The following is a 14,536-nucleotide window of genomic DNA, read 5'->3' as shown; positions in this document are numbered from 1 at the left end:
TCAGCCTGGCCTGGCTCTCCTTGCACAGTGCCAGGCTGGCACAGGTCCAGAGAATTTATCTGGGTTGCTGGCAGATATGCCTGGAGTTGCAAAAGCCAGTCTGGTCCAGTTTCCTCCCTTGGCAGCCTCTCCTCCATTGGGGCAAGGTGGTGGCCAGCAGCTCCTGGCTTTCATCCCACCAATGAGGCAACCCCAGTGAGGAAAGTCCCCTTGCCTCAGCTTGGTTGTGAGTTTAGTCCTGGGCCAATCACTGTGCCCAGGGGGTGCACTCAACAGGCCAGCCCTGGAGTGGGGGGCGAGGGGCCTGTGCCACTCTGATACAGGCGCTGGGAATGGGGAAGTATCTTTTCCAAAGAAGGGAGAATGAACTCCAGGAAGCAGAAACAATGAATGACCAGGACAAGGAAAGCCAGGCTCCATTGTCCCAAACCCTGTGGACAGTGACCCATTCTTTCTTCCTCACCTGCTTGGCAGCAGGGGACTTTGGAGGAGACAGCAGGGACATGCTGGAACTCAGAGTCTAGGAAACAACAGAGAAGGAACATTCTCTGGAGTGTTTGTGTGTATGTCTCCTCCCCTCATTCAAACAGGAGGGCCAGCCTCTGTCCCTTACAGTTGAGCACAGGGGCTTATGGAGAGCTGACCAAATGCCACGTGCTATGCTGAACATGTAAGTGAATCATCTAATCCTCACCGAGGTTCCATGAGCACACATTTCACAGATGAAGAAAGAAGTCACAGCCAGGAGTTGGCTGAATCCAGGCTCAAATCCAGGTCTGCCGGATCCCAGGGTCTGAGCTCTGCAGCGCCACTGCTCAGCTCTCTTCACTGTGCTGCCACATCAGCACCGAGTCAACTGCCTCTGAGGGGCACAGGGTGGGGGTGTGCACGCTGGGGGCTGTGTCCTGGGCAGAAGGACCCTTCTTACCTCTGTGGCCCAACTCTGCCTTCTCCCTCAAAATCCAGGTCAAAGGACACTTCCTCCATGAAGTTTTCCCTGCTGTGGATATACCCTCCCACCAAGGGAGGACTCGTACACGTGCATGCTCTGCTATGCACCCCCTGGGCTGCCCTCATTAAAGCCCCAACCAAGGCGTGTGTGTGTGTGTGTGTGTGTGTGTGTGTGTCTCCCCCTGTCAGAGTGTGGACAACCTGAGGGTAGGGAGAGGAAATTCCCTCGTGTGCCCAGTGGGCATCATTCATGAATGAATCCTAGCCTGAGTAAGAGTGAGACCCTATCTCTAAAAATAGCTGGGCCTTGTGGTGGGAGCCTGTAGTCCCAGCTACCATGGAGGCTGAGATAAGGCAATCTCTTGAGACCAAGACTTTGAGGTTGCTGTGAGCTATGATGTCACAGCACTTTACCAAGGGTGACAAAGTGAGACTCTGTCTAAAAATTAAATAAATAAAGAAAAGAATGAGTGAGTGAGTGAGTGAGTGAATGCACTGACTCTCAAAGTGGGTTGTCCTGCAGACAGTGGACAGACCTGTGGAGGTGGGAACCGGGCCCTTCAGAGCCTTGGTTTCTGGGTGGCTGATGTGCTGGGATAGGGAAAGTCCAGCCCTCTGTAGCTCCTGGAAGCCGGAGTCCAAAGTTAGCCTGTTTTAACAGGGCTCCTCTCAATCCAGGCCTTTGGAAGCTACATGGCCAATAACACACTGTCACCTCTGCTGCAGTCTATTTATTTAACCTAGTGGGAGGAATGCTGTGTGGCCAGGGTGAGTCAGTCACCCTGACCTGCAGGACAGCTCAGTTCTGCTTCTTTTCTGACTGAGGGGCCACATGCTCACCTGGTTTCCCCTCCCTGAGCCTCACTGTGCCCATAGGCCACAAAATTCAGGGTGGGGAGGTTATAGCTTCAGAACTAAGCAGCAGGGGCAGGAGTGCCACCTGGTCTCTCCCAGGAACCCCATGCGCCCCTCTCTCACTCCTCTCCTGCCTACAGTGTTGCTCACTGATCAGAGCATTTTCTCTTCTTCTTGGGGGAGTGGGGGCAGGGACAGGTTCTTGTGTCAGGGCACACCTGAGCAGGCTCTGTTCTTAGCTCCAGCCCCTTCTCTTGCCCAGCTTGGTCTCCCTGGCTCTGCACTCCCCCCAGGGGTAGTAACTAGCCCAGGGGCTCCCACAGCCTGTGGCAGCCTGTGGAACCCTGCCAGGTTATGAGGATGAGAGGCTCCAATTGCCTGGGGCTGCTTTCCCAGAGAGGAAGCCCCTACTCCTTCTGGCTGCCACTTGCCCAGACCTGCCTGAGCCCCACACTGGCAAGCTCTGAAGGATCCCTTGCAGCCTGAGGGCTCAGGACTGAGTGGAGGGAAGCCCTGGGATGGGAGTGAGGGGTTAGGAGAGATTTGGGAGGAGACATCTATATAAACACAGAGACCAGAGACTGCCAGGTGAGAGGGAACTAACTGCTGCGACAAGGGCTGGGCAGAGAGAGGGTCCCAGGTACAAGGAGAAGCAAGAGCAGAGAACTTCGTGAGCCAGGGGAGCCCCAGTCCATCCTTTCACCATAACCTGCTAGGCCCTCCCAGGTATCCCTAGGCCCTCTTAGCCTGCAATAGCCCAATGTGGTGGGCCTGGAGGCTAGGTGTCACTGGCTTCTGCCACCCCACTTGGAGTCTCAGGCTCTTCCCAGGAACGGACCTCGAAGTTGCTAAAGCTTCAAGAGACACACTTGTGAGCTTTCAGACGGGGGCGGAGGTGGGGGTGGGGGGATGGAGTTGCCTAGCTGTCAGGGGGCACGGAAGGGCAAACATGCTATGGTCTCACCACTCAGCTCCCTACTGCAGGGGTTGAACATTAACCCACTGGACAAGTGGCTATAGCTAAGCAAACACATGTTTTGTGGTTTTTTGGCCAGGGCTGGGTTTGAACCCACCACCTCCAGTATATGGGGCCAGCATCCTACTCCTTTGAGCCACAGGCTCCACCCTAAGCAAACACATGTTATCACATGTCCACAGCAGCTGTTTCCCCTTTCAGAGCAGCTCTGCCTGGGTGCCACCTGCATGGGGGCTCAGGTTGGCAGGCAGGGCAGGTAGTGAGTGGTCTGGTTCAAGTCCCATCCACTTCTCCTCCTGCTCACCATGTGACCTCAGGAAAATCACTGTCCCTGCCTCTCTGTACAGTGAGAAGCATAGCCCTCTCTGCTCTGGTCTCCAGGATGGCTGGGCCACAGTTGGGGCTGGGTGCAAGGGGTGAGGGTGAGGGTGGTGCACTTGGGCTAGATTGGGGATCTGATTAGTTGAAGCCAGAGAAAAAGTGCAGGCCTTGCAATTAGATTTAAGGCAATAATAAAAACAGCTAAGAGTTACTGAACACTCACCACGTGCCAGCCATGGCACATCTTTTTGGTATCTTCTTTAATCCTCAATGAGGTGGGTGTTATCATCATCTCCATTTCATAGAGTAGGAAATGAAGGCACAATTAAGTAGAACTGCTAAATTAGGAAGTGGCAGAGACAGAATTTGCCCTGAGAGTGCCTGACCCAGACCCTCACCCCTGAAGTTGGTGCTCCCTTGTCTTCTAAGGCTGATCTATTACCCCAGGCTCCTCAGGACTGCAGCCTGGGCCCCATCTACCACCCTCTTTTCAACCTTCTGGACTGGGCCTGTTGAACTCACCAATCCTTTCCCGAAGACACCCTGTCTTTTTCTTGTCTCCAGAACTTTGCACATGTTCACTGCCTCTTTGCCTTTTGGGTTTATAAACTATTCATCCCTTAGGACCCTTCTTAATCTCACCTTCTCCACAAAGCCTGTCTTGCTTGGTTCTCCAGCAGAAAAGGGACCCTCCCCTTGGTACTCCTTCAATATTTCTCATGTCTATTCAAGCATTCCCCATAGCTCATATGCCTTTCTAGTGCCTAGCACCTACTTGGCATTCAAGTAGGGAAGGCTATCAAGGAAACAGGTGAATCCAGACAGACCTTCTGGAAATAGGAGAGAGGAAGGATGGAGCAGCATCTTTAGGTGAACAGAGGATGCACTGTTTGTGTGACAAAGAGGCATCAGCCGGAGGGAGAAAGAACCAGAATAGTTTTGTTTTGAAGATTGTGATCGGCTCGGCGCCTATGGCTCAAGTAGCTAAGGCGCCAGCCACATATACCTAAGGTGGTGGGTTCGAATCCAGCCCCGGGCCCGCCAAACAATAATGATGGCTGCAACCAAAAAAAAAATAGCCAGGCATTGTAGCAGGCGCCTGTGGTCCCAGCTACTTGGGAGGCGGAGGCAGGAGACTTGCTTTAGCCCAGGAGTTAGAGGTTGCTGTGAGCTGTGATGCCACCGCACTCTACCCAGGGGGACAGCTTGAGGCTCTGTCTCAAAAAAAAAAAAAAGAAGATTGTGATCAAGGCAGTTTGAGCAGGTAACAGCTTGAGGAGGCACAGGTCAGAGGCCCACTAGGTGTCTGGGGTGCCACACACAGACTGTTGAGATGGGACTGGGTACCAGCTGAAACTAATTGTTGAAGGTGCCAGGACAAACCCCAAAGACTTCATGGGTACTCTTTCTTTCTTTTCTTTTCTTTTTTTCAGTTTTTGGCTGGGGCTGGGTTTGAACCCATCACCCTTGGCATATGGGGCTGGCACCCTACTCCTTGAGCCACAGGCACCGCCCCGGCACTCTTTCTTAATCCTTAACCAGCCCAGAGTTAAGAGCTCTTACTGCCTCCACTTTACAAGTAAGAAACTGAGGCTCAGGGAAGGGAAGCCCTTTCCTCAGGCTCACACAGCCAGGGAAGGATGGAGCATCATTGACCCCACATCCTCACCATGCCCTGCCCTCGGCAGCAGCTTTGGTCCACTTGGAGGCTGGTGAGGCTCAGCCTCCCCAGCTCACCTCTTACCCCCAGAAGAAAAATGTGGTTTGACTGGCAAGAGAAAGAATGAAAGTAGTTTTGTTTACAGGAGAGTGACCCTGGAGAAGGCCTGGGAGGAAAGTTAAGTCTGAGGCTCCTGTGAACTTCCGGCCTGTGGTTCCTGGTCTTGTCTAGTCAGAGTCCAGTTCCCCCTGCCATGGGACTGCTGTGATAGAATTACTCAACCTGCCACCCAGGGAGCAACAAATGTACATGATAATGGCGAAAGCATAACTTAACAGATGTGCTTCTGAGAGGTACATCAACTTTCTCTGAATAGAACCCTGCTTCCCACTTGGGTAATTATAACTTCCAAAATCTGTCCCATGAGAGAAAACACTTGTTCTGAGAGTGGCTGTGGCTAGATTAGGCAGCGGTTCTCAACCTGTTGGTCGTGACCTACAGGAACTGTATTAAAGGGTTGCAACATTAGGAAGGTTGAGAACCACTGGATTAGAGGGTAACACAAGGTACCTTCTCCTGATCAAACACATTATTCCTTTGGTGTTGGATTTACTCAGTGACTACAGATTCTCAGACCAGCAGCTTGCCTGACTGGAGGAAACTTTGGGGCTCTTCTGCTGTCTCCATCCTGGCTGTGTTCGACTTACTCTTTCAGATACAGCCCATACCCTTCAGAGGCCTGAGGGCCAGCGGACCATTTCTTGCTGAGGGCAGTAATACCCCTCCTACTTTTCAAGCTCCCTGGGCATATCTGATTCAGGGGTATTGGTCATCCCTCTTATCTGCACCATAACCTTTTTTTTTTTTGAGACAGAGCCTCAAGCTATCCACCTGGGTAGAGTGCCATGGCTTCACAGCTCACAGCAACCTCCAACTCCTGGGCTCAAGCGAGTCTCCTGCCTTAGCCTCCCAAGTAGCTGGGACCACAGGTGCCCGCCACAATGCCCGGCTATTTTTTGGTTGCAGTTGTCATTGTTGTTTGGCAGGTCCGGGCTGGATTCGAACCCGCCACCTTAGGTGTATGTGGCTGGCGCCTTAGCCAGTTGAGCCACAGGCGCCGAGCCAATCTTCACCATAACCTTTATTTATTTATTTTTCAGACAGTCTCACTTTGACACCCTTGGTAGAGTGTTATGGTATCATAGCTCACAGCAACCTTAAACTCTTGGGCTCAAGTGATTCTCTTGCCTATGCCTCCCAACTAGCTGGGACTACAGGTTCCTGCCACAATGCCTGGCTATATTTTTAGAGATGAGGTCTTGCTCTTATTCAGACTGGTCTCGAACTCCTGAGCTCAAGCAATCAGCCAGGCTCAGCCTCCTAGAGTGCTGGAATTACAGGCATGAGCCATTGAGCCCAGATGCACCATAACCTTTACACAAACTTCTGCCCCACATGAGTGCATGGAAATAGTTAAAAAGCACTGATTGCTGTTGTTACCCATGCTGGCCTCCAGCTCCTGGGCTCAAACCATCTCCTTTGTGCACTAAGAACATATTGATGGAGGCACTCATCACCTTGACTAGATGAGGGCATTTCCCCTGCTTGTCCCCCCAGGAGTCCAGTTCCTGCTGGCTGCCTGTTTGGGAAGTGGCACCCCCCAGAGTGCCCTGCATTCAAGGCAAGTGCACTGGAGGCCTCTGTGCAGTTCTCTGTTGTCATCTCAGGTGACTAATGCCCTCATCTCTCAGAACTAACTGTGTCTCCTCAATGCCAGGAACATTGTTCCCTATCTGGCCTTGTCATCACCAGAAAGTGCAGCCCCTCCAAACCTCTGAGAGCCCACCCTCTGCCTTCTCCCATTTGCTGTTCTGGCTGGCTGTTCTTGGCCCCCAGTCTCCAGGCCTTGTCACTTCCACTTTCACTTGCCAGCGGCTCACTCAGGCCTTCCCAAGCCTGCATGCAGGTATGGCCCTTCATCCAGCCCCTCACACCAACGTGGACATTGCATCCCCCAGCCTGCTGTGTTCTCTGGCCCTCACCTGGATAAAGGTCATGGCTGGAGGGGCTCACACCTGTGCACAGAAATGCTGCCACCACCTTGGGTACCCAAGACACTGACGGGTACCTAGAAGGCTTCTATAGCCAGCTCTTCCATTTTCAATTTCTCATCTGTCTCACACTACTCAAGCCTTGGGGCTTCTTCTCCTGCCTCCAGATGCCTTCTACTTCACAGACAGGAAGAATCTCATGCTAGACTGGCATCCGCACCACATCCATGTCTCTTGGGAGATGGATCTGTACCCCAAAGACGACCCTCACCCCACCTGTTTAAATGACTCCTTCACTACTCTTCTCAGAACATATGGTCCCCTCTGTAAGTGTCCCATCTTGAAAGGGTCTTGCTTGTCTCTTAGTAATAAATGAGGCTCCTCTTCTCCCATCATCCTCCCTCCTTTCCAATGTCAACTGGCCTAGCTCCTCCTCCAAGGGCTTTCCCAAGCTGTGCTCTCCAAGGTCACTGAGGACCAGTGGCCTAGAGTAGCATTCTCTGTGGCTCTTCATGCCCAGGGACTGTCCTCCACCTTCCTTCCCTCAGTTATCTCACTACAGTCTGAGGAGGTCCCTCCAAGTTCATGTTGGAAATTTAACCCTCAGTGTACTGGTGGTGCTGAGGTTTTTGAAGGGTGTCAGGTCATGAGCCTCTGCGCTCACAAATGGACTAATGCTGTTATTGTGAGAGTGGGTTCGTTCCTGATAAAAGTCAGGCCCCTGCCCCTTTCTCAACTACGGATGCCTTCCACTATGGACTGACACAGGGCAAAGGCTCTCACCAGAAGTAGCCCCTGGATGTCGGACTTCCCCAGTCTCCAGAAGTGATTGTTTATAAAGTGCTGTCTATGGCTTTCTGTCACAGCAGCCAGAAACACACTGAGATATCCTCTCCTGGGGGCTTTAATTCACCCCACACTGAAGACTCAAATCCTGCCCCTTCAACCCCAAGTACATAACCTGTGCCTAACCAACATTGAAGTCAAGTGCAACTTTACTCCGGCCACACTAGACCCCAGCTGCTCAGGCCCTCAGGCTGGTTGGTGGCAGCTCTCTGCCATGTCCAGGCAGCTCTGGCAAGGCTCTGCTTCCCCTTGGCAGAGCGCTCAACAGGGTGGGCCACCCCCGAAAGTTAAGTCACTGTTTACCAGAAACAAACCTGACAGGAACACAGGATCTGCAACAGATTTGACTTTTAAGAACACTAACAAAGCAACCTGAACTTGTGGTCTGTCTGTCCTCCAGACTAGCTACTTTATAACCTTTCTGTATTTGTAAGCTTAGTGCTCTGGAGAATGTGAGGGGCAGAGGAGCAAGCAGAAGAGGGGTGGAGGTCCAATAATTGATCGGGAACCTCCCTTCCTAATCCTAGGCATTCACACACCCCATCCCTTCCTATCAGTCCTTCTGCTCCTTCAAAGAATCAAAATTGACTTCCCTCCAGGTTCCATACTAGAAAACGTAAGCAGTGCTTATATGCTCCAGGACATCAGGAAGGGGCAAAAGCTGAGACTTTCTCACTCCCCTTGAGCTGAGGGCTACCCTAGCCACAATGGGGCTCAAGCTGACCCTGAGGCTGTCAGCTTTACACTTTGCTTCAAGTACCACTGGATTTTCCGTCGAGTACACAATGGTGCGCAGGTCAGGGCCAGAGAAGTGGCACTTGAGAAGTCACACAAAGGCCCTGGACAAGCCAGCTGTCATTGATTATTGGAAAGCAGAGAAAACCCCAGGTGTTGTATCAGATACCTAAGCACAGTCAAAGGCACGTCATGTTTTATTTTTTTTGCAGTTTTTGGCCAGGGCCAGGTTTGAACCCGCCACCTCCGGTATGGGACTGACACCCTACTCCTTTGAGGCACAGGCGCTACCCAACATGTCATGTTTTTAGCCTTCTCTCTGCTGGGAACACAAGATTGGGCAGATATGTCAATGAACTAGGAAAACTCAATGCCTTGTCTGGTCTGTACCATTCACCCAGATTATCCTCAGGGTAGATGCAGTTTATCCTGAAACTTTACTAGTGACACATTGACTTCTAAGAATTGTGCTAGGTGCTAGGCAAGATGGGGAGATTAAGCAGCTTGGTCAGGGCTATACAGATGTTGCAGAACCAGACAAATTCAGGTTTCCTGATTCCTTTCAACTAGGTTTTGCAACAATAAATAGGAGAGAGGAGGACCCATGCCAGTTCTGGATATACTAGTTTTGTCCACTAGAGTGATGGGAAAACACCTAATTAGGAACCATTAATAAACAGACTGTGAAAGCCCTCAAATGCTATTTTGTTCCAGTTGAGGGCAAAGATGTCTTGAGTTCAAGAGCTAGGAGACTATGTAGTTTAAAAAGTAGTCTCCCGGCTCGGCGCCTGTGGCTCAAGCGGCTAAGGCGCCAGCCACATACACCTAAGGTGGCGGGTTCGAATCCCCAGCCCGGGCCTGCCAAACAACAACGATGGCTGCAACCAAAAAATGGCCAGGTGTTGTGGCGGGCGCCTGTAGTCCCAGCTACTTGGGAGGCAGAGGCAGGAGACTCGCTTGAGCCCAGGAGTTGGAGGTTGCTGTGAGCGTCATGCCATGGCACTCTACCCAGGGGGATAGCTTGAGGCTCTGTCTCAAAAAAAAAAAAAAAAAAAAAAGTAGTCTCTCTACTGAGAGAAGATTGAGTACTTACCCTTTTCTTGGCTGGAAACTAAGTGTCGCCAGACACAAGAGACAACCAGGCACTAGAAAACTCAACACCCATAGATATTGAAAAGCTTTGGAAACTTTGATTTTAAATTTGTTTACATGAAAATTTCCTGGAGAAAAGTCACCACCTTGATCTTTTCAGATACAGTGAACACCGGCCAAATTGTTTTAATTTCCGAATTTATTAAAATGATTAACCTCAATACTGCAAGTGCATGTACAAAATATTTGTAAAAAATGTTTTTAATGAAACGTTAAAGAACTTACCTCAAATGCTGAAAAAGTCCTTTCATTCTTTCAGTACAAGGAATACATTGTATCTCAAAAGTATTACAACTCAGCAAAACAATTTAAAACAGTAATTTGAAAAATGATTGAAAATTGAATACTTTACATATATTTCTAAGATAATTTCCTAATTCTTACAATGCCAAAATCTCAACCAATCATTGCATAAGCTCAAGCTAGAAGTTTTATTGAATGCAACCTCTTCCAAACTGGTCAACAGTGTGTGGATTCACCACTCTACACGGTGAAGCTCTACAGCAGACCTACCACAGTTTGGAGGCCCCTACCTTTAAACAACGGAAATTAGGTTTCCCTAGAAGGCATCAACAGTGGCTGCTGAGTGCTTGTGCATACCAACTCCTGAGGGGCAGTGATTCCTTACCAAATGTCACTGCTCTGAGACCCATGGGAAGGTCAGCCTCAAAAGATGAGGCCACAATAAAATTAAAATATCATAAATAAGTTAGTAAAATTAAGTTTAAAAATGAAAAATGGGAAATATGTTACTGTTACCTTTTCAAGATTGAAAGTCCTGAAATGGCTACTGTTGGTATGTAAATAAAGTGTTATAGTTTCTCAATTTCCTGGCAACACCCTGAACTTAAGAGAGATGAGGTGACCCACTGCCCTGCAGCACTCTCCAGACACAGGGTCTGCCTCATCCTCCATGGCAAGCGTCTCACACTTCTCCTGCACAGGGATCCCTCAAGGAATGGATGTGGGCTACTGAGCGCTCCCAGTGTCTGGGGACAGGTGCTCCTGTTGACTAGGGGTTGCCTACCTCCAGATGTGGCAGGAAGGGGTGTATGTGGAAGGCTGTCTACTAACATGCTCCCAAATTAATACCTGAGGAATTAGACTGCACCATAACAAACAAAGATGAAGCCACATAAGACTATGGAAGTAACTCCTTAGAGAACATAGGGGAAAACAACCTAAATTTTAAAAACTTTTAATGAATCTTATTTCTATTTGGAACCTATGGGCAAAAGGTTTAAGGAACTCAATTTAAAAGATGTCCCCCAAACCTGGAAACTTGTAGGAATCAATTAGTAGTAACAGTAAGCATTGAGGTTTTCTCCACTGGACTTTTCATACCTGCAGATTCCTTTTAATATTTTAAGACATGGGCTACTTTTCTATAGACACTATACAAATGCCCTAATTTGATTTTACTTAGGAACACTGTATCTGAAAGTACATGTACACATTGCCCAGAAATAAAGAGACTGACTGGTGTTAAACACCTGTTACACATTTATATTCCCAAATCCTTTGCCCAATGATTTGTAAAATAATCCAGAGAAAGGAAAACAGCCTGGTATCGAACATAAAGTGTAATCAAAATTTTGCTCATTAAGTTAAAATTAATTTCTCTTCTCAAAGTGCTTCAAAAAACAAATTAAATCTGACTCCTCTTCTTGTTTAACTGAATATATAGTCAAAAAGTCTTTGATATTTTCATAATAAACTAACATAAACCAAGAACTCCCACTGATGCAGTGCTTAAAACTATATATTTATAATTTCCTATTTTATTGGCATGAATATTTCTAAACTTAAAAACCTTCCTGGTAAGTTCTTTTAATTTCTTATGACAAAAATTTCTCACAACACACAAATATTTACAACATATACATTGTTTTCAGGTCTTTACATTGAATTTCAAAGACAAACATTTTTATAGGTTACCACAGAACAAAAGCTGTGACTCATGTTTTTATTTCATAAACTATTATAAGTTAAAGTGAATAGATTTTTTTAATATTCCTTGTAGCATTTTACAAGTGCAACAGAAAACTTGAAGACCCAAATAAAGATAGCTGTAGTTCATTAGATAAATGTTGCTTGTTGTCATCACATTGTTCACAGCAAATTTTTGAAAAAATAAGCACCAATCATTCTTGCAAAGAACAATTTTATCTAAAAGGATTGAAAAGAGTTAAATACAAGTTCTTTAATTTACATGACGAGCAATAAATACGCTGTATGGAAACTCATCCTGCACACTGCTACCTTCATACATGTAATGTACTGGAAAGTGAGCTGTCACATGTGTAAAACGTATTTTCTTTTTTTTTAAAGAAACCAATTTGACTCCCAACCAATGGTTTGCTATAATAACAAAGGCCACAACAGTACACCTGGGCCAGCAAACAGTGTGAAACCAACAAACTCCATGGGGAAACATCTAGCAAATAAATCAAAAAGCCAAAGATCATTGCTGGTGATATTAGCATACTAGAAAACCTTAATATGCTGCTACTATGATTTGTTTTAAATTATCATTTAGTCATATATTAAAGAGCCAACCGACGCTCTCAAAGTTAAAAAAATTGTGTAGCCACATTATTTTCAACATCCTGTGTGGAAAGTTGCTATCACTGTACAATTTCGCTTGAGCCTTTATTTTACAACAGGGCTTTACCTCTAACTCAGAATTGCACGTAAGAAGGCTATTTAAAAAGTACGATAAAAATTTGCACAAATCAGACTTAAGAAGAGTCAGTATGCTGTACACTTTCTACAATATTATGCTGATAAGTGAAGAGACGATAGAAGTGCTGCCACTAAAATGTTTCAGTTGAGGAGTAATTGACTGGAATTTTTTATTTTTTTAAAGTAGTTATCCCAGGTCAAATTAAGACCACGAGCTTATGCATTAAGCCTTAAAGACTGATCTTCTCTTCTCCTTGAAGAAATGTCAATATCTATAGAGTCTTTTCCGACTATTAGCCTCAATCGCTTAGCTGGAGGAAGAGGAATAAAATCATCTTCAAAGTCATCCTCATAGTCGTCTTCTTCATCTCCCTCGGAAGAGGAGGAATCATCCGCACTTTCTTCCTCGTACTGACTGTACTCATCCACCTCCATTCGAGACTCTAGGAGAGTAAGAGGATCGCTGCAACACACCCCATTTTCATGTAGCCCCTCTGTATAGGACCCCCTACTTTCCTCATCCCGTTTTAGTTGGATTTTTAATTTTGTGGAACTACTGCCTGATCCTGAGTTAAATCCATTATTAAGCTTTGCCACATAGAGATTATTATCATTTTCATGGTCTTTACTTAACTTGATGCTTATTTTTGAAGAATTCATTCCATCGTTCTCTTGGTCATTTGTCTTGCTGCTGCTATCATGACGCCTCCGAAGTGTCAATTTGGGAATCCCAGAATTATTTTCTAGGATCAACTGTGCATCATACCTTGTAATTCGCCTCTTCTTTTTACTTTTTGCAGTTCTAAAGCTGTCTTTTGTTTTGAAGCTATCTGATGTAACCACTGCACAACCGATAGGAGGAGCACAGTCTGTGTAGCTCACAGGCATGCCTGTGGCACCACTGTGCTCGCCCTGGGCGGAATGGGGCCCCAGCAGATCTGGTGCTGCCTCGTCTTTCTCAGGAGAATCATGCATTGGAGTGGATTCCTCTGTCTTTGCAAACTGTTTCACAAGTTTTCCCTGTCTTGACTTCTTTTTAGACACACTAGCGTCACTCTTGTAACACTTGGTCTCCCCCTTTTGTGCAGTCTCATGAACAAGTTCTTCCTGCACCTCAGGAGTTGGTTGCTCCCCATCGTCGGGGCAAGGTTCTGCCATGCTGTTTTTATAGCTGTCCAACATATTTGGTTCAAGCTTCACGTCGGAGGCCTCCTGCAGACTTGTTCTTGTCCTCACTGACCGCCGGGTAATGTATGTGCAGGGCGAGCCCTCCCCCTGCGAATGAGCACCTCGGACAGGGTTCTGTCTGTGTTCTCTCGCCGCGTGCCTCGTTAAGCACCCGCTAGTGACTGCAGCTTGGGCTGGTCCCTCTGGTTCCTTATCTTTTTTAATGGGCAAATTTTTATATAGAACTACTTTAGGCTCTTTAAGTACTAAATTTCCCATTTCAAGTTTTCTTGAAGTATTCTTTTGCTCCAGCCGCTTGCAATGATTTCTTAATTTTATCTTTGAAAGTAAAGGCTTTGCAGGCTTTTTCAGTTTCTTTGGTACCCTGGAATTATTTATATGAGTTAGCTTAGATGAGGTAGAGTTGGAACAGGCTGGAATTCTTGACATAGATTGCCTTGTTAATGTTCTGCTCTTGCTGTTCTTTTTTACACCAACTGAAGATTTTCGGTTAGAAGCTGTAAGGTTTAGAAAAAAAAAATGGGTGAAAAACAGCCTTGGAAACACAGCAGAATTCAACAGAACAATGCCCCAAACTATTAGCTATAATATGTATGCTTAGATGATATAAACGCATGGAAAACAGACCCCAATGTGTATGCCAGCACATATACATTTTCTACATAGCTTTTCTTTGACATTCTCTGGGGGTTCTATTCATTTTTGATATATGTTAGGAGCTTTTAGCACAGCAGAACCTAGATTTCACTCTAAGCTACTCCCCTTCATTGGTCATGATGGTTCAAATAAAAGCTTTTTTCTCCTGATTTAGTATTTTCTCACATAGAAATTTTGAAGGAAAGCTAAGTAAAAATCATGGTTTTCTTTCACAAACTCCTCCTAAAATTCCCACTTCATCTATTTATTTTTATTTACTTTTTTTTGAAACAGAATCTCACTCTATCGCCCTGGGTAGAGTGCCCTGGTGTCATCGTAGCTCACAGCACCCTCAAACTTCTGGGCTTAAGTGATCCTCCTGTCTCAGTGTCCTGAGCAGCTGGACTATGGCATCCATCAAGATGCCCAGCTAATTTTTCTATTTTTAGTAGAGATGGTTTTTTGCTCTTATTCAGGCTG

The 14,536-nt window shown here is 46.9% G+C and overlaps 1 protein-coding gene across 7 annotated transcripts in view; it reads right to left on the bottom strand.

The window, feature by feature from the left end:
- Window positions 1-9,668: 9,668 nt before the first annotated feature.
- KMT5B (lysine methyltransferase 5B) overlaps window positions 9,669-14,536 on the bottom strand; it is a 62,403-nt gene continuing 57,535 nt past the window's right edge. For all 7 annotated transcript variants that reach the window (XM_023518306.1, XM_023518308.1, XM_023518307.1 and 4 more), the window contains one exon: window positions 9,669-13,917. In XM_023518306.1, the coding sequence (XP_023374074.1) occupies window positions 12,449-13,917 (1,469 nt within the window). In that variant the 3' untranslated portion in view covers window positions 9,669-12,448. The remainder of the gene's footprint in view (window positions 13,918-14,536) is intronic.

Source organism: Otolemur garnettii, unplaced genomic scaffold (genome assembly GCF_000181295.1).
Source record: "Otolemur garnettii isolate 467f Iridium unplaced genomic scaffold, OtoGar3 scaffold00134, whole genome shotgun sequence".
Lineage (NCBI taxonomy): Eukaryota > Metazoa > Chordata > Mammalia > Primates > Galagidae > Otolemur > Otolemur garnettii.
The sequence above is the reverse complement of the archived record's forward strand: the minus strand, read 5'-3'. Positions and strand labels throughout refer to the sequence as shown.